Source organism: Dermacentor andersoni, chromosome 3, assembly GCF_023375885.2.
Source record: "Dermacentor andersoni chromosome 3, qqDerAnde1_hic_scaffold, whole genome shotgun sequence".
NCBI classification, from domain to species: domain Eukaryota; kingdom Metazoa; phylum Arthropoda; class Arachnida; order Ixodida; family Ixodidae; genus Dermacentor; species Dermacentor andersoni.
In genome coordinates this window covers 115392844-115418489 of record NC_092816.1, presented here as the reverse complement: position 1 = coordinate 115418489, position 25646 = coordinate 115392844, and the positions used below count along the sequence as shown (strand labels likewise).

The following is a 25646-nucleotide window of genomic DNA, read 5'->3' as shown; positions in this document are numbered from 1 at the left end:
GCTTAAAAGCACCTTTGCGAATACGGGCCCAGGCTTTTATTCTATTCGTGGCTGTAAGAATAACGAAGGAACCGCTGCGCTGTCGGCACCACGTTTCCTTGTAGCGATGTGCATTGTCCCGCAAATGCAACAGAAACAATGTAAAAGTTCAGTAATTAGAAGAAGCATGACGCAGTTTTTACAGAGGTTCTCAGAAGAACGTGGTATTTATCTAATGGCGAGAACTTGAGCCCGATCGCAGCTACGATCGCAGCTATACACTGTACGCCACTGTACGAGATGTGGAGGCACACGAAAGGCGCCCGTACAGATTGCAAGTGTGTCTACTGTGATAATGAAATATGTCGCTATTATTTAAAATATATATTTTGTCTCTGCACATTTCTGTAGCATCGCACTGTGCTTTGCGAACTGTTGTTGATTTCTTTTACCCCTATATAAAAAAAGAAGAAACTGCACACTCAAGTCAGTGCCATCGTATATTCTGACACCATGTGTGGCATGATTCAGAGGCGCGGCTCAATAATAGAAGTACGAATAAACATAGTCCTTCTATATAACCTGTATAAACTGTATAATATAATTTTCTCAGCAGCAGATATCTCATATAAAATTTTATTGATAGTAATGTAACTAATTTACCGTAAAAAATATTTGTTGCTTACGTTATTCTGTGGGACTGAACAACATGTATCCTTCGACAGCATCTTCAGCCAGCCTTTATCTATACATGTACACTAGAGCAGCCTTTGGACACTTGCACAAGGTGCCGTTTGTCGGAAAACAGTGGCGGCTACATTTATTATCGCGGAGGTCACGTCCCCCGGCCGATACAATATGAGCGTCTGCCTCTTTTGCAGCCAATCTAGAAAATGCAGCCTACGATGTGGATCAACATCCTAAACGCATGCACTAAAAAGAAAAAAAAGAAAAAAAATCGCCGATTAGAGTGGCTCATGATTTCTTTATTTTTGCTTGAGTATCTGTCCCAAGCCATACAGGGAACAGTAGTTAAGTCGTGTCTGTTAGTAGAAGACCTAATACGTATGCCACTATCGAGATATGTGACCCTAAAGGTTACTGCGAAGTACTTTGACGTTCCATTGAACACTTTCCCAAAGGTGTGCCTGTGGCAGTTCGGAACGATCTTAGCTGGAATGCTGGGTCATTTCTTTAGCAGATTTTGGCGGCGGAATTCTCGAAAGTGGTGTCAGTCTTGGGACTTATGCTAAGCAGGCGCGACGTTACTTCTCGTCAGATATAATTTCGCAAATGCATGTGCGCTTAAGTTAGTAATTGAAAAGCTAATTAGCGTTATATTGTTAGCTGGCCAAATTATTGCTGAAAATTTTATTGCTGCTAATTTCCGGCCAGACACGTAGTACATCTCCAAAGCTTGCAAGGACTTGGATATATCCGTGTGCTTGAAGTGTGCGGCCATAAAAATAAACACCTGCTATATGCATTCTTCAAGTGAATGCTAACTGCTCACGTGCGCTAAGAAGAGTGAGCAATGAATGAATAATTGTTACTTTTGGATAAAGCGTATATAGAGGCAAAGTTCCTAATAACCTCGCAATACATGCTTGAAGCAAAACGAATATCCGCACATTGTATTGCAATGTGTGCAATTCATGTTTGCTTTTTCTACTTTGGTGGCAGATTTTCAGTGGTATAACCACTGCAAGGAGGAAAAAAACGTAGCGGGAAATTTCTGTTATTCTGGAAAATAAGGTAGGGAAATCAGCATCAAAACATTCCACAATATTGATACGACGTGCGTATCACCTGCAGCCGCAACCCATATGGCCCGACTCGTAGGTGGATTTGTTTAATCACTGCACGTTTTGAACTACAGGTCTGCAAGCAACTGCACGCAGAACTAACAAAATGGCCTGTGTATGCGAGTTTGAGCTCTTTGCTTACAAAGTATGAACAGCAAATTCAGTAAGATAAAACTCAGTGAAATATTCGCGAATAACGGTTTCCCCAAGTAGGCTCTACGCACACCGCTTTGGTAATCCTTGCACTTTTTTGCATTGTCAACTGAATGTTGCATGTGAAAAGTCAACACGCGCAACTCGTCACAACTAACTGCACTTCCTTTGTAATGCCGTAACACTGTAGGTACTTCGAATGACGGGAGGCACAAGTTGGCGTATAAAACGAATAACCTTTGACAAGTAGTCTTCGAATATTATCTATCACCTCACTATACTGGGTGAAAAACAGCACCCAGAATTACTCACAGGAAGCGACTCGACTTTGCGGGCTATAAAGAGCTTCAGTATTTGATGCAAACATTAAAGCGTAGTTGTAGCAGCCGTTTTCCAGTGGTTACGGCACCCGGCTTGGCTGCGGGAGCTGTGTGGTTCGATCCCCGCACCTACCTTTACGTAATATGGGTACAAGAAGACCCCCAGCCAGGCTTCCAGCTTTGCAGGGGTGCGTTGTTTGTGAGAGAATCGCACAGACCACGGTGCTTGATGCGCGAGAACTAAAACAAAGCAATGCACAGATATATACCTGAAATCGTAATACACAACCTAAATGAAATTGTTTGCAAAATAGTACTGAGAGGGTACTAATAGTATGATTCTCAAATGTACACGGAGACGGCTGATTCTTTTTTTTTTTGTCTCTCTGTCTTTGTGCGTGTGTGTGTGTGTTAGTTTTCCCGTTCCCTTCATGTCCATTGAAGTAACAAGGCATGCATATAGCACAGATCACATCTAAAGCTTCCATTTACCTTTCTATTTCTCTCTCTCTCTCTCTGGACACGTTTGAAGCTCATTTCAACAGCACGAGCAGCCGGAAACCGCGCGCACTATGCCTCTTTCTTAAAAAAATCACCGCCCAACACTCCGTACAGATGGTTAACCAGCGAAACTGGAACATGCGGCCCCATTGTTTATCGCTGGGTTAATACCGACGGTTCATTAAACGACGGCTTGGTAGTCTCCTAGATCCTCGGTGCGCGGTTGCTGAGTGCGCTCGGCCGCACGAGCCTGTTCTTGTACCTGGGCTGTAGCATCGGCACGGCGTAGACGAGCTCGTTCTCGGTTCTGCTCGCTGCGTTGCTGGTCGAAGTCTGCCTGCTCCTCAGGAGTACGTATGTCGCGCGGCCCACCCATTTCGCAGCCGGAGTGAAACTGCTGTGCGCGCGCTCGGCTGCGACGGAGAGCAACTACATCACTACTGGCGCAGCCAATCGCACACCTCTCTTCTTTTTTTTTTTTTTGCGCATGCGCATGGGGTCGCGCCGGAGGAGTTTTCGGCGTACATGCGACAGACGGACGGACGAACCGGCTAGCCATATACAGCTTCGCTCTAAAACTGTTCCTATTGTCGTCCTCGCAGCGCCTCAAAGTCATGAAGGGAGCCAACAAATCGGGCGGCAGAGCGGCCCACCAGCAGAGCTCGGCGCACCAGCGAGGTGCCGCGCACACTGGTGGCAGCCGCGGTGCGAATCGCGGTGGCGGATGCCAACGTGGAGGGCATCAACCGCATGGAGCAGGAAAAGGAGGCAGCTCCCAGAAACACAAGGGTGCAACGAGCGTCAGCCATGGCGGCAGGTAAGACGAGTATTACAACGTATTTCTTGAAGTGGGGCTATAAGAAAGAGGCGAGGACAGATCCAGAGAATATACGTATGTCAGTAATCATCCGAACGATCCTTGGTCAGTTTCCTTTCAGCGGTAATATGAGCATGTACTCTTTTGATAAATTCATCAAAGGGCTCTTGTTATAGGTTCTAAAGGTAGCAGCCCTACTGGTCATATTCTTGTACCACTCCCATTACTACGCGTATGATTACATGAGCGTTGGTTTCGAAAATCCGCTAAAAGCGAGTTCCTGATGCGGTATAACCGATACCTAGGCGCAAGACTTTTCAGACTTCCGAACGCAGATTTCGAGCTGTTTTTGGTGTTCTTGCTTGGCCCCTTGGAAAGAGCCGTGACACGTTACAGGCCCTTCGCTCGTGCTTTTAAAGTAAATGATCGTCTTGAGGCGGCCATATAAACAAGAGTAAAAAATCTACAAAGCGAGGAGGAATATTGCTAGATGCACGAGGACCTAGCCTTATCGAAAGCTGCTCGAAATTGCCCCGAGTGTTGTAATCTTAGCGATCTGTCGCTAGGTTTAGCGACTTTTTGGCCTCTTTAGCGACTAGTTTCTCTTTCGCGACCAACGACTTCTTTAGCGATGTGACAGAACAATTCGGGGTATTTCAGCGACTTCATAGTTAATGTTGCTTCAAAAGTGATTTTCTAGAACGCGCTTTATTGTTCAAAAGTTAAAACAATGTGGTCGAAATCGGTTGTACGGCACATGGATTCTTTGGCCATGATGAAGCAACGGTGGTCTGCACAGACAGAGGCGGTATAAACTGTGGTTAATTGAGACGTGGCAAAGAGGCTTCATGTTGTGCGTACTAAATGCAATTTTCATCATTCTTAAGGCAACCCATTAAAAGGAGTCTTAACGCTGCAGCCGCCGCAGTTGCACTAAGTAATCTTGATTAATTGATGTTCGCATCCGTAGTAGTACATTAAACTATCAAGAGTTATTGCAATATATTTGAATTTGGTGGTGTAGTTTAGGCCGCAGCAAGGTGAGAAATAGGACGCATGAACTGTAAGGGGGTAAATACCGGGGCAGCTGGGTTCGTTCATGTGTATTAAGGCACCGCCTCTCTTTATCGCGGCTTCCCGACAAATCATTACTGCACGAACCACTCAGGAGGATCAAGGCGCGGCAGTGTAGTAGATGGGCTGTACAAATGTCACGTAAGTTTTATCGCTGTGATTATGTGAGCAAGATTGTGCCGCGTATTTTATTTCTCCTTTTACGAGCAGCTAAAGCTAGAAAGTTAGCAGGCACAACGTTAAGCAATTCAGAGCGCCTTCTTGATCGGAGAACCAGGTGACTCGTGATCTTTTAAAACGCGACAAATATTTCATCCTTAAATCTGAAGGTAAGCGCATGCAGAATTTCAGCTGTCACTGTGCATTGCTTTTTAAATACATTACTAAATTCAATTATGTCTGCCACGCCCTGCTAATAAATAAAATCACTGTTCATTGCTCAATTGTCCGGACAGTAGACGCACATGAAACATTTGTAGATACATTATACCATTTCAACCTATAATAAGGTGTTCAAAATCAAAATCATTTGCTAGTTTCAGCGATAACATTAGCCGCCTTGGAGCGAAATTTAGCGAAAATTTAGCTACTTTTCTGCCTCAGTTCAGCGGCATTTTCAAAAAAAAATATGCCTACATTGATTCGTCCAATAGTTTTTGAACAATCGCAGAGGGCTGATTGCAGAATTGGAATAGAAAATTTTGCAATAGTTTTACGTTATAGCGCCCCTGGACACCTTCTCGCTTAGCCAATTTCATTATTAAGGAATTGAACGAAGCCTGGCCAGCGATTGTTGCCTTTAGAACATGCCGATTGCTTGAGGAAAGCATAACAATGTCTGGAAGCTATTACGAGCGAGAGAGAGAGAGAGAGAGAGGTAATTAGTAGAAAGGAAGATACACTTGCCGACAGAGCGTGTCTCTAACCTTCCACTTCTCACAGAGGGTCAGGGAAACGGTCACAGACTAATCGGTAACCCTCCGATTGTACAGCTGCACAATGCTCCGTCCGGAGAACACCAACTGCCGGAAACGCTCCACAAATCTATACATTTTCCAAGATGGTTATTAAAGATTAGGAGGTTGAATTGAGAGGAAGCTTGAGATAAGCTTTAATTTTTAGTGAGAAAAGGGAAAATGCTTCTCAGCAGTTCGGGCAGAATTTGTGGTAATAAAGCTTGTATATTGTGAAGAAGAAGACGCGCCTCGCGGCACAGCCGCATCGCCAACACGCGGCTCGTCTCCGCTCGCGCTGTTGATTGCTGGCGTCCGTTTGGACAGTGCTTCGGGCTGCCTCGCCGTTCCCGGTCGCCGTGCCTTCGCATTAGGAGCCACCAATAAACCCTTTCACAATTGGTGGAGGTGCTGGGACTCAAACCCCGTCGCTTGAAACCCTGGAGCTAAGATCAAGAACGCTACCGCCCGCCATGACCGACAGCTCATCCCAAACGGCACCGACGCCACAGTCCGTCACCTGCACCGGCGTTCCACGACAACGGGACCCCAAGATCTTCAGCGGTGCAGACGACGAAGACGTAGAAGACTGGTTTGCGTCATATGAACGGGTGAGCGCACACAACAAGTGGGATGATCCAGCCAAGTTAACACACGTCATCTTTTATCTGGCTGGTGTTGCCCAACTGTGGTTTCACAACCACGAAAGTGACGTACCCACATGGTCGCTCTTCAAGACAACCTTTACGGAAGTGTTCGGCCGACCCGCTGTTCGCAAGCTGCGCGCCGAACAACGCTTGCGCGCCCGAGCACAGCAGACGGCAGAAACGTTCACAAGCTACATAGAAGACGTCGTGGACCTTTGTAAACGAGTCAACGCCGCAATGCCCGAAGCTGAGCGAATTCGCCATATACTGAAAGGCATCGATGACGGCGCATTCCAGATGCTCCTAGCCAGGAATCCGCGCACTGTGTCTGAAGTTGTCAGCCTATGCCAAAGTTACGATGAGTTAAGGAAGCAACGCGCTTCGACTCGGCGTCCTCTGGGAAGCGACGACTTGTTGGCGAGCCTTGACAACATGTACGACCCATCCTCATTCCTTCAGCGGGTCAAGGACTTCGTGCGTGAGGAAGTTGCCCGCCAACTTTCTTTAGTCCCCTTCACTCAGGAGCCCACCTCCCGTATTCCAAACACGCTCCGCACCCTCATTTCAGAAGAGGTCGCCCAAGTTGTCCCGTCCGCACACCATCAGCCGCCTGCAGCCGCGAATCTCAACTCTGCGCTGGCAGTGCAGCCTGTCGCCGCGCCTCTAACCTATGCGCAGCCAGTCCTGCCTGTGGCCGCGCCTCTCACGTACGCGCAGGCAGTGCGCAGGCCTGCGCAGGCCTCCACAGGCGTCTTTCGCGACCCAGTCCCAACCGCTGCCACCGGAAACCCATGCTGCATCTTGGACTGCACCGCGAGCTAATCCTTGGAGGACACCTGACAATCGACCTATCTGTTATTCCTGCTGCACTCCCGGACACGTCGCCCGATATTGCCGCCGTCGCCCTCAAGCGTTCGGCGACGCCTCGCGGCCCTTCCAGTACGGCAGCCAGCATTTCGCCAATACGCCACTCCTTCCCCCCAACCGTATGCTCGTGCTGACCTTCCAGAATTTCCTTCGCGTCGCTCGCCATCCCCTCGCCGACGCTCGCTCTCCCCAATGCGTCGGCGACCCGCACCACCTGACCAGGAAAACTGAACGTCGCAGTTCACGAGGCAAGAACTGCGCCTCATTCGAACTGTCTTAAGTCCTCCCGCCTGTCCTGCTAACGTAGTCGAAATTAGTGTAGAAGGTGTTCCTGCATTCGCTCTTGTGGATACCGGCCGTTCGCTGCGCAAGGTGACCACGCCGCTTTCTGGACTGTCGCTTCGTACGGCAAGCGCTCAGCACGTCACTCCGCACGCAGCCTGTACTGTACGTGCGCTTATTCACGGCATTGTTTACATAGTCGAGTGCATTGTTCTTCCCACCTTCTCGCATGACGTCATCCTCGGATGGGACTTCTTATCCCGCCATAAAGCCGTGATCGACTGCGCACGCGCCGAAGTTGAATTTTCCCCTTGTGACGCACCCTTGCACGAAGATTGTGACCGCCCTTCTAAACTTACCGTGCGCGAGGACACAGATATTCCACCTGGCTCCTTCGCTCTCGTACCCGTCTCTTGCGATGCCATCACTGATGCAACGGTCCTCTTCACACCGTCCGACGTCTTCATGAGCCGTAAATCCCTCCCACTACCCTTCGCGACGCTTGACATGGCTGGCGGCTGCAGCAATATATACTTTTACAATCCCCTCTGTGCGCCTATTACGTTGCTCGTTGGCGAATGCCTTGGCTTCGTGGAACTCCTCGACTCTTCGTCTTTGGTTGACGTCCCCGGAGACTCTTTTGATGTCGACTCCGGCCAACCGTCTTCGATGTCCGCGCTTGAGGAAACGTCCAGGGATGCGTTCTCGAATGCCATCGCCGATACCCTCACACCTGCCGAACGCGCCGACCTTCTTGATCTCCTGCGCAAATTTAGAAATTCATTCGACGTTTCACAACCTCGCCTGGGCCGCACGTCGGAAGTGCAGCACTACATTGACACCGGTTCACATCAGCCGTTACGTCAACGACCGTACCGCGTTTCTGCCGAAGAGCGTCGTGTCATTACCACCCAAGTCGAAGATATGCTGCGCCGTGATGTTATTCAACCTTCGCACAGTCCCTGGGCATCTCCTGTCGTTCTCGTTCGCAAGAAGGACGGGTCTATTCGCTTTTGCGTCGACTACCGTCGGTTGAATAAGGTAACGCGCAAAGACGTCTATCCTTTGCCGCGCATCGACGACGCCCTCGACAGTCTTCAGGGAGCAGAATTCTTCTCGTCCCTTGACTTGCGTTCAGGCAGGTCCCGATGGCTGCTGCCGATCGCCAGAAAACCGCATTCATTACACCTGACGGCTTATATGAATTTAAGGTGATGCCTTTCGGGCTTTGTAACGCCCCTGCCACCTTTGAACGACTCATGGACAACACGCTGCGTGGCCTCAAGTGGTCTATATGTCTGTGTTACCTCGACGATGTCGTGGTTTTCTCGCCTGATTTTCCTACTCACCTGCTCCGCCTCAGACAAGTTTTGACCTGTCTAACGAACGCTGGCCTTCAACTCAACCTCAAGAAGTGCCGCTTCGCCGCGCGATAGCTTACCATTTTAGGCCACGTTGTGTCCAAGCATGGCGTTCTACCCGATCCTGCAAAACTTCGAGCAGTCGCTGAATTTCCGAAGCCTCAGACCATCAAAGAACTTCGAAGCTTCATGGGCCTATGCTCATATTTCCGGCGCTTTGTTCGAAATTTCGCATCGATCATGGCGCCATTGACTCAGCTTCTACGCGGTGACGCCGCCCTCTCCTGCTGGTCCACTGCATGTGACTCCGCCTTTGCGACGCTGCGTCGTCTTCTCATCTCCCCACCTATTCTTCGCCATTTCGACCCGTCAGCTGCAACTGAAGTACATACAGATGCCAGCGGGGTCGGTCTCGGCGCCGTCCTCGCCCAACGAAAGCCGGGCTACCCCGAATACGTAGTCGCCTATGCGAGTCGCACGCTGACGAGGCCTGAGGCCAATTACAGCGTGACCGAAAAAGAGTGCTTGGCTTTAGTATGGGCACTTGGCAAGTTCCGACCATATCTGTACGGGCGCCCATTCGACTTAGTCACAGATCACCATGCGCTTTGTTGGCTCGCCAACTTGAAAGATCCCACTGGCCGCCTAGCCCGTTGGGCACTACGCAGCCAGGAGTACGATATTCGCGTCGTAAACCGCAGCGGACGCACACACTCCGACGCAGACGCCTTGTCTCGTTCACCTTTACCTCCAGACTCGGCCTGCGGAACAAATTCCGCACATTCCGTGTCATCTCTCGACATGGACTCCTTTGTCACCGCACAACGTCGTGACCCGTGGATCGCTTCTCTTTTCGACTATCTTTCTGAATCATCGACCATCCCTGTATCCCGAACCCTCCGACGCCAAGCAGTTCATTTTGCCATTCGTGACCAGCTGCTGCACCGACGCAATTACACTCCTGAAGGTCGTCGGTGGCTTCTGGTGGTTCCCCGCAGCTTAAGGTCTCAAATATGTGCCGCTTTCCACAACGATCCGCAGTGTGGCCACGCCGGAGTCTTCAAGACGTACGAACGAATTCGCCACCGCTACTACTGGCGCGGCATGTACAATTTTGTACACAAGTTTGTTCGGTGCTGTCTTGACTGTCAACGCCGCAAATCGCCGCCTTTACGCCCGTCTGGTGCCTTGCAGCCGCTCCCGTGCCCTGCCGCACCCTTCGATCGCGTCGGCATCGACCTATACGGCCCGCTTCCTATGACGCCAGACGGCAATCGGTGGATCGTAGTTGCTGTTGACCATTTGACACGCTACGCCGAAACTGCTGCTTTACCGAGTGCTACAGCGCGGGATGTAGCCTCTTTCGTCCTACATCGCTTCGTGCTTCGACACGGCGCACCTCGAGAACTCCTCAGCGATCGAGGTCGCGCCTTCCTCTCCGAAGTCGTCGAAAGTTTGCTTTCGGAATGCCACATTATTCATCGGACAAGCACGGCATACCATCCACAGACTAACGGGCTCACAGAGCGATTTAACCGCACACTTGGTGATATGCTCTCTATGTACGTGGCATCTGATCATGGTAACTGGGACCGCATCCTTCCATTCATCACGTTCGCGTACAACACCGCGATCCAGGCCACTACGGGATTTTCACCTTTCTTCCTCCTGTATGGTCGCGAGCCCACGCATACCATCGACACGCTCCTTCCATACCGTCCTGACGCCTCCGAGTGTCTACCTGTGTCCGACGTCGCCCGACAAGCCGCAGAATGCCGCCAGCTAGCGCGCTCCTTTACGGCAGAGCAACAGCAGCGCCAGAAAGAAAACCGCATCGACACGCGTCCAAACACCACCTACGCTCCAGGCGTTCTTGTGTGGTTGTCGGTCCCTTTCCAAACGCCGGGGCTTTCCTCGAAACTCGTCCCAAAATTCGAAGGGCCTTACCGAGTCTTGGAACAAACGTCCCCGGTGAATTTTCTCATTGAGCCCCTGTCACCACCTGAAGACTTGCGCCGGCGTGGACGTGACATTGTCCACGTCTCGCGTCTCAAGCCCTACCACGACCCTCTACGTCCCGATTCTTAAGGCGCCAGGATGGCTCTTTTTGTCCGGGGGGAGATTGTGAAGAAGAAGACGCGCCTCGCGGCACAGCCGCATCGCCAACACGCGGCTCGTCTCCGCTCGCGCTGTTGATTGCTGGCGTCCGTTTGGACAGTGCTTCGGGCTGCCTCGCCGTTCCCGGTCGCTGTGCCTTCGCATTAGGCGCCACCAATAAACCCTTTCACAATATAATTATGTGATGCAATATTCGCAACGAGAAAAATATGGAGGGTCACTCAGAGTAATACCCTAAGTTGCCACCAAGTTCGGCGTCGGGCCTTCAGGCCAGCAGCAGCTGGCCCGATGACGATGGTAACGATGATGAAAGAACATCGATAATGAAAACAAAATAGCGCTAGGATGGCACAACCGCTCCAATGTTTCGAATGTGGGATTGGATCCTGGGACCGTATCTTCTCATCATGCATTTGACTTCTCCGTTTTATCGCCCTTCAGGTTAAAAGAAATTATATTCTGGGGTTTTGCGTGCCAAAACCACAATATGAGTATGAGGCAGTAATGCAGTGATTTGGGCTTGTTGGTAAGACATTGTGAGGCTTATAGCAAGTGAAAAGACAAGGACGAAAGGAAGATGTGACACACACAGGCGCTAACTTGCAACAAGCTTTATTTCGAGCAAGGGACCCATACATATATACAACTTTTTCGCATACATCATCAAACATGCGCTGTTTGCAAAAATTGCTTACACACCATTGCGCAGGTGAGCTAACTCTTAGCGGGAAAGGGCAATTGATGGTTCTGACACACAGTTATCCCCAAGCCTATCAATCAATTCTGCTTCGATAATTTCGCGAGTTAATCTTCCTCGGGCTCTTCCCGCAATGGAGCGGTCTCTGTATTCGGGAGCACACGTCGAGTGTGCTCTAACTGTTTTGATTTTTTAACCACAGCCCCTACGCAACCCCGTACGTGGTCCGATCCCGAAGATAGTGCAATGGCGGGCCGACCCGCGGTGGAGGTGAAGACTGCGTTAAGGACTCCCCATACGTGGGCCGATCCCGAAGATAGTGCATGCAGGGCCGACTTGCGGCGCAGGTGCAGTTCACCATTAAGGGGCCGACATACACTACTTCGCTAGTCATCCTTCTTCACAGAGTGGAAGGACACTGAATATTTTTATAAGAACTTTAGAATTTATCATAATAAACAATATTATCATTATTTATCAGGGTGAAAACCTTAGGCGGCTCATGGGACGAAAATTTCACCGTCCGGCGTTATCGCGCCAAAATTCAATGGCACCGAAATTGGGGGTCGAACTCTCTACCTTTAGTTGGAGTCGAACCCACTGAACGAACCCATAGCACACCTTAATATGCGTGCTATGCTATCTTCCTGACCCATTCTTCAAACTACTACAGTGGCATGAGCCTCGCGTCATAGCATTTTTTGTGGAATAAGCGTTCATGTATATGTGGCATAGTGCTTATTTTTTCTTATCTGTATTCTTTCTCACTCTCTTGCAATGTGGCGTATATTGAAAAAAAATTCACTATCTATTCGCCCTTTAACCATCCCTCTTTTGCCATAGCGATGAAATGGTTCGTATTATTGCAGCCCGAGAATGGGTAAGGCGTACGTGAAAAGGTGAACCTTCGTGTTCTTTTGATGTAGTACCTACAGAATGACAACTTCCATTTGGAACTCATTACATGTCACTTTATAAGCCCGCTGTATAAGCCTGAATCGTTAATTAAATTTAAGATTTAATTTCTCATACTTCAGTTGCACGAAAAGCTGTTATATGCTTCGCCACTCTGCGTTGAAAGTAACAGACGCGTGTCCTTGCAATTGCAGCAACATTGCCAACAGTGACCAGAAGCAACTGAACAGGCAGGATCAAGCCCGCGGTGGGCACGCAAGAGGTGGCCGAGGCCGCTTTCAAAGAGGCCGCTTTCCCTGGAGAGGCCGAAACGGTGCCAAGGCATATCCGCCCAGTTCTGACAGAGATATTCAAGGAGGCGGGGTGCCTAGTGCCGGACAGAATTTGCTTTCTTTTAAGCGAGCACTGCGCCGCATGACGGCCGACGACGAAACTTCCGTGGTGTCTGAGTCCGACAGCTGCGCGTTCAGTGTTTCCGACTTCGGCGACGCAATGAGCGAATACGGCTTCGACGACGGCCAGTTCTGCGACGGTGACGGCAGGGACTGCTCGGAAGAGCAGTACGTGGGTGAAGGCGACTACGCCTCATCGAAGGTGGACGACGTCGAAGACCTCACGGATGCCGTCTCGCCTGCCGGCAACTGGGCGCCCGGTCCGCCAGACATCGGCGCAACGCGGCCGCTTGTGGGTGTACCAACAATATTACCCTCGACGCCTTCGGTCGGCATGATTAGCGTCTTCTGGGACATCGAGAACTGCGCAGTTCCCAATGGAGTTCCTGCCTACGATATCGTGCGTAAGGTGCGCCAGATGTTCTATGAGGGACACCGGGAAGCCGATTTTCTTGTCGCTTGTGACATCGCCCGCATGAAGCCCAACGTCGTGGGCGAGCTCAGTGAGGCTCACGTGACGGTGGCTCATGTGCCGGGAGATCAAAAGAACGCGGCCGACGAGAAGCTGCGCTCCGCGCTGCGGCGCTTCTCCGACGCTTACAAACTGACTTGCTCGAGGGTCGTGCTCATATCGGGCGACGTGGACTTCGCGGCTGAGATACACGAAATCCGATACAGGGACCTCATCCACGTCGTGTTGATCCACAACGACCAGGCAAAGCGGTCGCTTACGGACACTGCCAACCAGAGTATCCGTTACGTCGAATTTGTTGCGGATATCAGGAAGTATGAGAAACCGAAGGAAGCCAAGGCGTCCGCACCAGCTGGACAACACAAGCCAATAGCCAAGAAATCGTCTCTGGGGAGCGAAAATAATAGCGCCCAAGTCACCGCTGGCATATGCGAGGCCGGCAAAGCATCTGCGCCTTCTAGACAAAAGATGGCGGTCAAGAAGTTGCCAGAAGCGCCCCAGAAAGATAGCGCCCAAGATACAGGTATCGGTTCTGATGCAAAGTTGAGAAAAACTCCCGTTGCAGCCGATGGTGGCCTCCCTAATGACGAAAAAGCAGCAAAGACAGACATCGTGGTACCGAAGGCTATCCTCACCAAGGTAGGACTGGTTGTTCGTGAACAGCATAGAAACTTACAGCACTGGAAGAGCGTCCTGTCCAAACTGAAAATTCCACAAGACTTCAGCCTCGAAATCGGGACGGATAAAGATGTCATTTGCCTCACTTACCCCAGCGCGGCCAAGGCCAAAAAAGCCGTAGGAACTCTAAACAAGCAGGTAACTGATGAAGGTGGGGTGGCTAAATGCTTGGGAATATTAACCGACAAGACTTCCAGATGCGAGGCAGTGCGCACGCCGGAGGGGTCCCCCTTTTCGAAAAAAGTACAAGACGCAACGGACTATACCAAAACATTAGTTAAAGGTTTCAGAAAAAGGATCGCTTCCCTGAAAGGTAACGATCAAGGTGCAAAAGAAGAACGTTTGGCACTGGAGAAGATAGGCGAATTGTGCGAGGCTCGGTTGAAAGAGTTCACAGCTAGCCTTAGTGAGCTCACAACATCTTCGCAAGAGGCACAGTCTATTGCGACGAGAGAAACGGCACGTCTGCACCGGGGCTCGCCCCTTTACAGCGTGAAATCCAAGTTGTTCGAGAGCCTCGAGAAGCGCAAAATCGTCTTCCTGGTGACTCCTCCAGGGTTTGGATCTTGCCTCGAAGTGCCTTCGTACCTGCGAGATCTAGGCCTCCGCGTGCTCAGTATCCAGCCCAGTGACCTCGCCGCCGAGCAGTGCACTAAGCATGCGGCAAACATGAGCGAGCTGGGAGCGGTGGAGTGCTGGCGCTTTGCCGGACAGCAGGTGAGCCCGCAGTCCGCAGTTGTCTTCACCACTGCGCGTCAGTTCTTTCACGAGTTCATGCGCTGTGGAACAGCCTTAGCGGGCTTCCAGGCGATCGTCATTGATGCTCTACACGAAGACAGCGCTTACCAGCGCGTCTCCCTGACAGTGCTGCGCATGCACTTTTTGTCTCACGTTCGCCTCGTGCTGTGTGGCAGCGACAGCGACGCCTGCGCGTCTGTTCAGCAGGCGTTCTGCCTGGGTGACCAGGACATACTGAAATCCTTTGTCCAGTGCCCCGTGGACGTCGTTTGGAAAGAACGACCAGCGAATATGAATGTTGTCGCCGCAAGTGTCGCCGCCACGCTCGAGTTCTGTCAGAAATGCAGGTCCGGAGGTGACATCATTGTCTTCTTGCCCTCTCTGGCAGACGCGTTCCACGCAGACGCGCTGCTGGAATATCGAAAGGATGCAGAACAGTTCGTGGGAACATTTCGTCACGAGGTTTTGTTTCCTGGAGATTCGTACCTGTCAACGATCGGTTCGCCATCCATCGGGTGCTGGAGGATTGTGTTCGCTGTGGAATACGCTGACGCAATCGCTAGAAAGCTTCAAGTGCGGTGCGTCATAGACAGTGGTCTAGCACGCAATGTTGTTTATCGCAACGGTGTTTTAGTTGCCGAGCTTGCGTACATATCCGAAGTAGAAGCCGAACAACGGAAGGCCTTGGTCGGAAATCGGCTGCATGGAACATGCTATCGTCTCTACAACAGAGATGTGTTCGCTTCTTCGCTGTCTGTCGACGAAAAGAACTCGCGGTTCATTGAAGACATCGTTCTTCGCCTTTCAGCACGACAGACCAGCAACACTGCCACATATCTTGAAAAAATCCCGAAAGGCTCCGTGAAGAACGCGAAGAAAGCACTTGTAGAAATCGGGGCGATAGACTCAAACGGATGCCTTACAGATTTGGGTGCAAAGCTTTGCGAAAACAGCCTGGAACCCAGACTCGGGAAATTGATACTGGGATCGCTTGACAAAGCTTCTTCTCTGAACGCTGTGCTGCTCTGCGCTCTAGCTTACGAGGACCTGCTCGCCGTTTACAGACCACTGAACAAAGACGGCACAGAACGAGAAGCTCAGCGCGCCGAAGGAGACTGCGTCTTCTCCCGAATCATTGACGTCTACAAGAATTGGCTCGCTGTGCCCAAGAAAATGAAGAGCACGTGGTGTGAGGTAAATGGTGTTAACGAGACCTTCATTAGCCACCTTCACAGCACCGCTCTAGCGATTCAATCTGAGTTCGACGTCTTCAGGGGCAAGAACTTGAACATGGATTCGGAAAAACAAGAAAAGAACTTAACAGTCACAATGGCCGAACTGCTCGCCGGATCTTTTCCGCAAGGCTTGCTCCAGGCCTCAGAACGAGGCTTCAGCAGCCCTACACTCGGAAACAAGCTCCATGTATCACCGCTGTCGCTGCTTGGAACCCGGCCTACGCAAGTCAAAAGCGTCGTCTGCTGCCTGTTCTCTCTGATTCCCGGCGCAAGAAAGCTGCAGCTCCTTAACTTTTCTACGCTTACGGATAGGGATGACACTTCCCAGGCTGAACCTGTCCTATCGCTATCACCTTCGAAGCTCCCGCACATTAAAAAAAGGTTCGGCCCTGTAGGGAATCTCATCTGGAACCAACAGTTCAACGCGCAGCATGCGCTTCAGTCAATTGAAGAAAAGCTGCGGAACGATGGTCATAGCAAGGAAGGGTCGCTAGAACTGGATGCAACAGCTCAGTGCATCGTCGTTAGAGGTCCCGAGCAATACTGTATCGAAGCTCGTCAGTACCTTCAGAGCATCGTCACGGATCAGGTGGCAAAGCTTGCCAGAAAGGACAGAGAGGCTCTCCTCACGCCGCCCGACTCACCTTACAGTACACATCCTGTTTTGGCGGTCATCGGCGTCGGAGGTCTACTGAATGAAGTCCTGTCGCCCACAAGCTTCCGTACCCTCGTAGTCAGCGACGTTAAGATCCCGCTTCCTGATTTCAGAAGGCGTGTCAACGAACTCGGAAATATCGTCCAGTACTGGTTTCTCAAAAAGGATAACGCCTTCCAGATCACGTACAAGACGTCAATGGAAGCCGACGACGCTTACGACTCCCTTTCCAAGCAGGACGGCGTCGTAGCAGTTTCAGTTAAAGGTCAGGCTCTAGCGTACCGCGAAGAGCAGAAGCACCGAAGACCGGCGTTTCACGCGCAGGTATCGTTGCCCCGGCGTCGATGCACGGGCATCGCCTTTGCCGAGCTGCCGGACCAGGCATCTTGGGACCGAATCGCGGGGTCGCTGCCACTACGCTTACAGCTTGACGGCACCGCAATAACTTGCGAGCGGAGCAAGAATGCACCTGGTCAGCTGTGTCTGAAGGGCTTTTCACCGACGGTTGGACAGGCGGCCGTGGAAAAGCTCCTTCGCTCCTCATTGCCCGTAAGTCTGAAGAGCGTTCGCCTCATCCACGAACCCTCTTTTGAAACAACCTCGATGGAGCTCCAAGCGCTGGAAGAAGCTGTGCACAGAATTTTTGAAAAGGAAGCTGGCCCCGGCACAACGAGGCTCAGCCTCAAGAAACCGAAGAATACAGACTATGCTTTCAAAGGCTGGATTTCCTTCGAAGACGTTGTCTTGGCACAACGCGCGTGCGCTCTTCTCAAAGGGGCGCCAATTTCAATTCACGCCTCGCCGGATGGTCGTCCTGCGATCACACTGCCACTGACCGTTCACTCCTTAGTCCAAGAAACCTTCTTCTTTCCCCGTTTTTTCTTCGCGGCCATCCAAGGTCGGGTCGAAGCCGAGCTCCGCCGCCAAGAAGGCCTGCGCCCCGAGGACAACCTCAAGTGTGATGCGACGCCCTGCGGGCCAGCGGTAGTTTGCGTCAGTCTGCGTGCCAACAACTTGAACGATTTTCAGAAAGCCGTGCACCTCTTCAATAGGCTGATGAGCACAGAGGCAGAATTCTTCGAAGAATCGGTGCGGCCGGAAAAAGTAGTGGACGTCGTCAAGGCCGTCGCACCAGGGGGCGGCGTCTACGTGTTCCGAAAACGCGGTGAAACTCGCCTGGTCGGCGACGAAGAACTCGTCGCCGCGACCGCGGAGGTGCTGAAGAAGTGCACCAAAGCACAGGTGAGTCACATTCGAGAATTGAGCTCACTCGCAATACGGCGGAATGATCCTGCATGCTCGCTACGATGTGGTTATTCTAAAACCGTGGTTCAAAAAGTAAAACATTGTGGAGAAATCGGTCTGTTCTTGACTCTGTAGCTGTGTTACAGCTAAATTTTCTTTTGCTATACCTATCGGCCTTTGTGGTGCTGTAGTTTGTCTCGCCGAGTAAGCTGGACCGATCCACGAGATGGTGTAATCAAAGGTGAGCCAGTCCAAGGTGGCCCGCTTGGTGGGCCGATTATGGCAAGAGTGCACGATCTACGTGTATAAGTGTTGTCCTGTGGGTTTTATTGTGATTCAAAACGTGCGTCGCTCTTGGAGACTGTGAAGTCCACCAGACAGGTTCCTGGTAAAGCTCTCGCATAGCAGTCGACGAGGTGTGCAGTAGGACCGAACTTGGCGCCTTTTCCTACGGGTGTGGCGTCGGTGTATCGTCGAATCGGCCAAGCGGTGCGTCTCTTACGTAACTGAGGTTCCGAGAGAGGAAGAATGAACCTGTGACGTTAGCGTGGAGCGAGGAGCTTGGTGACGAATAAACTGCGTACTATTGCTGGATCATACGCCACTAATCAGGTTCGTATAGTTCCAGGGTCGCAAAGAATTATATATACGGGTCCCAACGTATGGATTGGGAGGTAGAGTTCATCGCATTTGACACAGGGATGATTATTCGCTTCGTTCAGGGAACGCTAGCAGTATCACATAAACGACATTAACATGTCATCTACATAGCGTAATTCAGCATCTACTGTAAATAACGTCGGCACACCGCGCAATAACGCAAGTATCTTCATCTAAGCTACGCGTTCACGCATTCCCAAAGTGAGTGGGATCTCTATAATTCTTATTTTACTTGAGTTTTGTGCCCTTGAAATTTTCCCTGAGCGATGTTATAGCTTCTCTTAAAAAGCCATAAAGGAAGGTTCACGCAAGGACATTCTTTAAATATATTCTTCGCATACTGCATTTACATTGGTGTGCTATAGAAGCTGAATTGATGTTTCGAAAGCGAAGGTGGACAGCCACTATCGAAAAAACGTTAGCATTTAGTGAAGAATAGCAGCGCTTTCCTTTCACTGTGTTGGCCTTAAAGGACAACTGCAACGAAATTTTAATTTTCCTAAACTGGTTATAAATAAGTAAGTGGCTGCATTGTTGAATCAACCTTGGTAAATGTGCGGGACTCGCACTTGTCTAACTTTCTTTATTGACAGGCTTTAAGTAGCACCTTCACAGACGACGCATGTCGTGTGGTGGTTAGCGGATATGACACAATTCTCAGCGCAGAGGGGGCGCCCGGCTGGCCCAATTTCCAAGTTATGCCGAGGAACCGCGCCTATTCTCGCTTTCTGGTCGTGCATCAATTCAGCGAGCAGTAATGGCATCTTTAAAGAGGCCCTCAACCACACCTCGGGCTTGGTGAAAAAACACGGTCCGCGGGTGCCATATGCTAATGTGAATATATCAGGAAAATTTTCCAATCGTGCGCGACGCGTGTAGTTAGGAAGCGGAGCGTTGAAGTCACCTTTTTATGAAGCATTCTCTTTTCAAACACAGGCCTTCTCGTCACGCGATTCGAGGCTGCCGGCGACTGCCATATGTCATCATATAGCAGATACCCATAGACGCCCAGGAAGCACGCAGCTAGCTAGTAGACGACTACCTCTCAGCTTGATCCAGCTAAGACCACAGCTAGCAGCCTTCTTTTGTAAGCTTTACTCTAGACCTAGACCTCTACAAGCCAGCCGGTAGCTTAGCTAACACTACCTCCACTTAAGCGTAGTAGCCACCTTGGGAAGCACTGCTGTAGCTGTGGTGCAGACATTCAATGTTCAGGCTTGTTTGAGCATTGCAGGTGCTATAGTTAACTCTACATACCATGTTTACGATCTTAGAAGGTTGATCCTTATTTTGCATGTCACTACAAAAGCACTAGCAAAGCAACAACCAAAGTAATATTTTCACTTAGACTGTGGTCAATGTATTTCTGGTGCCAAGTTAATTCCCATCCAGATGAGTTGTTGTCAAGCCATTGATTTCATGTCACTGTAATGTTGCACAAATACTAAATTGGAAATCAATTTAAGAAGTAATAAATGCAAGGCGACAAAATATTTTTGTCAATAGATAGCACCAGTACCGAAATAGTTATCTCAATGTTCACAAAGAAAGCTATTTGTCCCCTTTTTATGGTTCTCCAACACCTTCTTTTTAAACTGCAAGACAACAGTTTTTGCCTAAGTTTGTGCAAGTATAAGCCTTTCTAGCGATCAAATGGCAGCAGCACTCACCAACTTTCATGCGTACCAAAATTTCTGATGAAACATTATTGGACGTTTTCATTGAGTCTCACCTCTGCTACCACGCATATATGGCAGAAAAGGCAACTTTTTATTGTGTTTATTTTTTATAACTTTAGATACAGCTTAAACAAGTGTTGCAATTCAGTCTAAGTACACACTGAGTGCACATAAAACATTGCAGTGCACTCATTTTGTTCAGCCATTATCAATGTTCGAGCACTATGCCTTCAATTGTTCTGCATTTTCAGTTAGAAAGAACCATAGTTTTGTGACAGTAGCGCATCAGTATTAGCATACTATATTACCCAGTAAATCATTTATGTCCGATAGATTTCCATAGAACATCCTGTTTAGACATTGCACACATCCTATTTAGACGTTGCACGAATCCTAGAGATACCTTTATTTCTCCAAACAACATTACAAATGCGTACCATGGATAATCTACTCGTAAGTCCCATTCAGATCACATTGCTCTAACGTTGAAAGGATATTGCTGATGGACGTAAGTGACCTCTAATATATCTTCATTTTAGGGATTCAGGAGGTCTATAGAACATCTAATGGATCTTTCCTGTTCACGCTATAATGACCTGCATCCCTCCAAGGGCCACAGTAGATGTACCATCGATGACAAATTAAATGCAGACAACAAAGCGTGTGGCCGAAGCATAACTCTCGTATTTCAAGCCTAAAATTTTGTGCAGAGGCTGCTCTACATATGAAACTATAGCTTTTCACACCGCCCAAAATTTCAGTGCATTGGTATCTTTAGAAATTAGTTTTTTCGGAAACTTGATTGTTCAGGCATTCTTTGCAACATCCTCCATGTATCAACAATCGATTGTTGACTGATCTCAATAAAATATGCTTGCCTTCCCGTCGTTTCTCGACCTGACCTTCCTACGTGCTTTCAGACTTCGCCCTTATATTCTCTCCCGTTTCACACAACATCGAAGAATGGTGCGAAGGCATCCACAACGACGCTTCCGCGGCCACCAAGAAAGTGGAAATCGATCTTGAATTCGAGCGAATGGACAGGAAACTCGCCAACCTGATCAAGGCCAACAACTCCCTGCTCCGCCAATGGAAGGTTCAAAGGCTCAATCGCAGACTCCGAAAGAAGATCTCGGAGCTCAACAAGGTCATCGATGACCACTGCAAAGCGCTATGCCAGCAGCAGTGGGACGAGCTCTGCGAATCCATCGACGGACAGACGCGCAACGGCAAGTCCTAGCGTATGCTGAAGCACCTTCTCGACGAAAGCGGCTCCAAGTCATATCAGAGGCATACGTTGGCCCGGGTTCTTCAAGAAGCCACCAGGTCTCACACGGTCGATGAACTCGTCTCAAAACTCATACAGAAGTACTTGCCCGTACGTCGCGACGGGGATTCGGCGACCCAACTCCCGGACTACCGAGGCTCTCCTCGCCCCAAGCTGGACGAAGACTTCACCGTTGCCGAGGTCAGACAGGTCATCTTCACGCTCAACCGCAAGTCTGTGCTGGGTTCGAACGGAGTCACCAACAATGTTGAGAAACCTCGACGACCCGTCGGTCGTCTTTCTGCCGACGAGATCAACGAGTCCTGGAAGAGCGGCATTGTTTCTGCAGAATGGAAGACGACCTGCACGGTGCTCATTCCCAATCCTGACAAGGCCCCGAACATCAAGAACCTAAGACCGATTTCTCTGACCTCCTGCGTCGGCAAGGTCATGGAGCGCATCGTCCTCAACAGGCTCAACAGGTACCTCGAAGACAATGAGGTTTACACGTACATGATCGGCTTCCGCGCCGGACTCTCGACGCAAGATGCCATGAAAGTAATCAAGCATCAGATCGTGGATGGCCGTTCCAGAGGCGTCAAGGCTCTGCTCGGTCTGGACCTCGAGAAGGCTTTCGACAACGTGCTCCAAACCTTCATTGTCAAGACCATTCTGGATCTGGGTCCCGTTTCCACATTCCACAGCAATGTCAGCTCCTTTCTAACGGACAGAGGCCAAGCTTCACATTGTAGACTTCAGCTCCGAAGGTGTGCCCCTCGGAGGGCAGGGCACTCCTCAGGGCGCCGTCATCTCCCCCGCACTGTTTAACATGATTGGTCTTTCCGAGAGCTTGGCACGCGTCGATGACGTCAAGCACACCATCTACGCCGACAACATCACCATCTGGTGCTCCGGCAGCTCCGAGGGCAGAGTCGAAAAAGCCATGCAGGAGGCGATCGACGTGACCAAGGAGTATCTCCGCCTCACCGGACTTCGATGCCCCCCCCCCCCCACCTATTCGGACCTTCTGCTAAATTTACAGAAATGAGAAGGGAGGCAGGCTCAACCAGTCTCCTAAAGCAGCATCAGTCTTCGCACTTGTGGCGGAGGGTGATACCTAGGGTCAACGTCATTCGGGTTGTGGGCATGTTTGTCGAATTCAACGGCGGGAACAGAACGGCTCTCCGCAAGATCATCGCAAAGACGGACGCTTTCCGCCTTGTTCGCAGAATCGCAAACTGGTACCGAGGAATGAAGGAAAACATTCTCCTCTGGCTGATCAACGCCGTCGTACTATGCCATTTCACATACACGATTTCTATGCACGACTGGCTCAGAGCGGAGCGAGACAAGCTCAACGCTCTCATCCGCAAAGTAGTCAAGAGGGCATCGGGCTGTCCATCAGGACCCATACCGAGGATCTCCTCAAGCTGGGGGTACAAAACACCGCCGAGGAGATTGCCGAAGCCCAAGAACGTGCGCAATTCACTCGCCTGACCACCACAGCGGCAGGTAAACGCATCCTCGAAGAGCTGTGTTACCATCCTGCGGGATTCCCGATGGTCAGTACCCCGATCCCTTGGTTCATTCGAGACAAGTTCGAAGTGGCCCCTTTTCCCCGAAACGTCGAACCCGTCCACGAAGAGGGCAGACGCAAGGCCAGAGCAGCAGCGATCCTCAAACGGATCAAGCAACAACACATCATGGCAAGCTTTGTCGACGCCACGGAGTACAGCGATGGGAAGACCTTTGCCATCGTCGCGGTTGACACCAGCGGCAAGATTTACAATAGCGCCTCGATTCGCACTTCAGACCGTGGAGTCGCCGAAGAAGCCGCCATCGCTCTCGCCCTGCTAGACATTCGTGGGTCCCAGATCTGTAGCGATCCCGAAACGGCAGTTACGACTTTCCAGAAGGGTTGCATCGCCAAGCAAGCTGTTCGTCTTAGCGTCCCGAGTCCATACGCTCCCTACAGAGGAAACCGACCTCACCGACCACGCTTCCTCTGTAGTGAGTGCCGACTCCCCTCCCCCCTACGGCCACAGGGACGCTCCCGCTACTCGCGACGACGTTATGAAATTCTTCTACATGTCTAGAAGGATCTTTCCACCCCTCACCCCAAGTTGAATAGGGTGCAAGCCGTTTCTCTTAGACTCTTATAGACCAGCACATATCTGTGTCTGTCCGTTCTACACGAGCTTTACTACCCCGCGACGTGTATCGCGACGACGCTTGCCCGCTCTGTGGGCAGACCTCCACTCTAGCACACATGCTGTGGGAATGCGGGTCGACATACTTCAAGTTCAGCAAGGAGGAGTGGAACTCGCTTCTGCATAGCCCCGCTCTAGACAAGCAAATCCTGGCTGTCCGGCGTGCCCGCGACCAGGCCAGTGGGCTAGACCTTCCGGTCCCGACGTGGGGCTAGCCGGGTGCGCGACGATCTCGTGTCCTCGCCGGACCTGCAATAAAGTTTTTTCACTCACTCACTCACTTCACACAACCTGCTCCCACAGCCATTCTCTGTTAGTATCTCTGTTAGTATGAATACTTGTGGCCGGTACTGTAGACCCGGGTGGACCTTGTGCCGGCAGCGAGCTTGTGTCATGGAGAGGCTGCACGCGTCAAGGCATTAGATCAGGAGTCTTTCGCTGAATTATATGCGGAATATTCGAGAAATCAAAAAGTAGATGTTCGGTTTACTAATCTAACTTTTTCATCCGTCACTATGAAATTCCTTTTCGTAAAAGGTAGCATTCGCACGCACCTACTTTTGTTCTTAATTTTTCATGGCAGATTCACGGGAATATGCTTTGAAGCTAAATCTCGGCTAAATGCTAGAGTTTCCTGACTAGGCCGAGCAACCCTACAGCTGCAGCAGTAAGAAAAAAAAGTACTTGAAATAGGACAGACTTGCATGTAGTACAACAACAAAAATGAAATGAAGCGTTTTGTATAGAGAGTTACCTAAATTGACTACAATAACAATTGAACTCTTGCAGCAACAATTTCAACGGCATTTATTCTTCGTAGTGTAGCCATGTTCTTACGATTTTTTTAAACTATCTTAGCCCTTTCAGGTGCCGATTTAATTCTGTTGATTGAAGACTTACTTTAACCGTGTTTCTTGCGTCTTCAAAATCATTAAAAGCACAGTGCGCAGAATATATTAAGAATTTTCATTTCTTAAACTGAGTTTTGTGAAGTTTACAACATGCAGACACCACGCGAAAGCTCCTCACTACAGGAACATCAAATATGATAACGTCAACTGTTTGATCTCCAGAAGGCTTGAAACGCACCTATCTAACCACTTGAACATAATGCCTGGTGCAGAACATCGTAAAAAACAATGAAAAAAACTGAGCGCACTACATAAAATCAGATACTGGCACCGAGCAAAACCACCAAACCATCTACCTCTTCACTTGTTTTACTAAAACATTTTGCACGTTGTATTCAATTTTATTCTAATGAGAAGTGTTTCAAAATTGTAGCGTGCTTCCAAGAGGCTTTGGTAAGAAAGTGAAAACGGCAGCTTAGTGGTATATGTGCTTTCACATGCTAAAGAAGTGATATGTCGCAGGATGATATTGTGGCTCTTCGTAGGGCAAGCACAAGAGGAAGAAATTGGTCCTCGTCGGTGAAGATTTCAGTGTGCTGAGATCCTTTGTGGGCAAGTTTGGCTATGACCCCTGGGAGCTGGTGAAGGAGTGCAAACTGGACGCGGCACAGTTCGACGCAAACTTCGAGGCAGTTGATGTCGTTGGATTGGACGAAGCCATAGGAAGAGTGAGTGATATGATGTCATAAACGAAAGGCACACCATGCGGTGCTACCAACTTGTGTCATTTGTCACAGCCGAACATTTCAGTTATTAGTACAGCAAAGCGCATTAAAGCAAAATAGATTTATTAGAAAAATCGCTTTATTTGATGTTCTTAATAGCTTGTAATTCACACTGCAGCAAATGCAATTTATCCGGTATACTCGAATTATATTTGCGCCAAAACCCAGTTTGTATGAGGCGAGAAGTTCGAATGGAATTGCTCGTGTACAGTAGGATACTTGTACGCATGTAGTGGCCCTTTACTTTTTCGTTTTCCGTATCAACCTGATGGGACAAAAGGCGCTGCAAA

The 25646-nt window shown here is 49.9% G+C and overlaps 1 protein-coding gene across 6 annotated transcripts in view; it reads left to right on the top strand.

Annotated features, from left to right (window-relative positions):
- Positions 1-25646, top strand: part of LOC126539281 (uncharacterized) — a 54583-nt gene that overhangs the window by 11558 nt on the left and 17379 nt on the right. For 5 of the 6 annotated variants that reach the window (XM_055074842.2, XM_055074825.2, XM_055074832.2 and 2 more), the window contains 3 exons: positions 3361-3575; positions 12684-17901; positions 25117-25299. In XM_055074842.2, the coding sequence (XP_054930817.1) occupies positions 3373-3575; positions 12684-17901; positions 25117-25299 (5604 nt within the window). In that variant the 5' untranslated portion in view covers positions 3361-3372. Of the gene's footprint in view, positions 1-1968; positions 3576-12683; positions 17902-25116; positions 25300-25646 lie in introns of those variants that run through there. The other variant, XM_055074835.2, reaches the window with a different exon arrangement.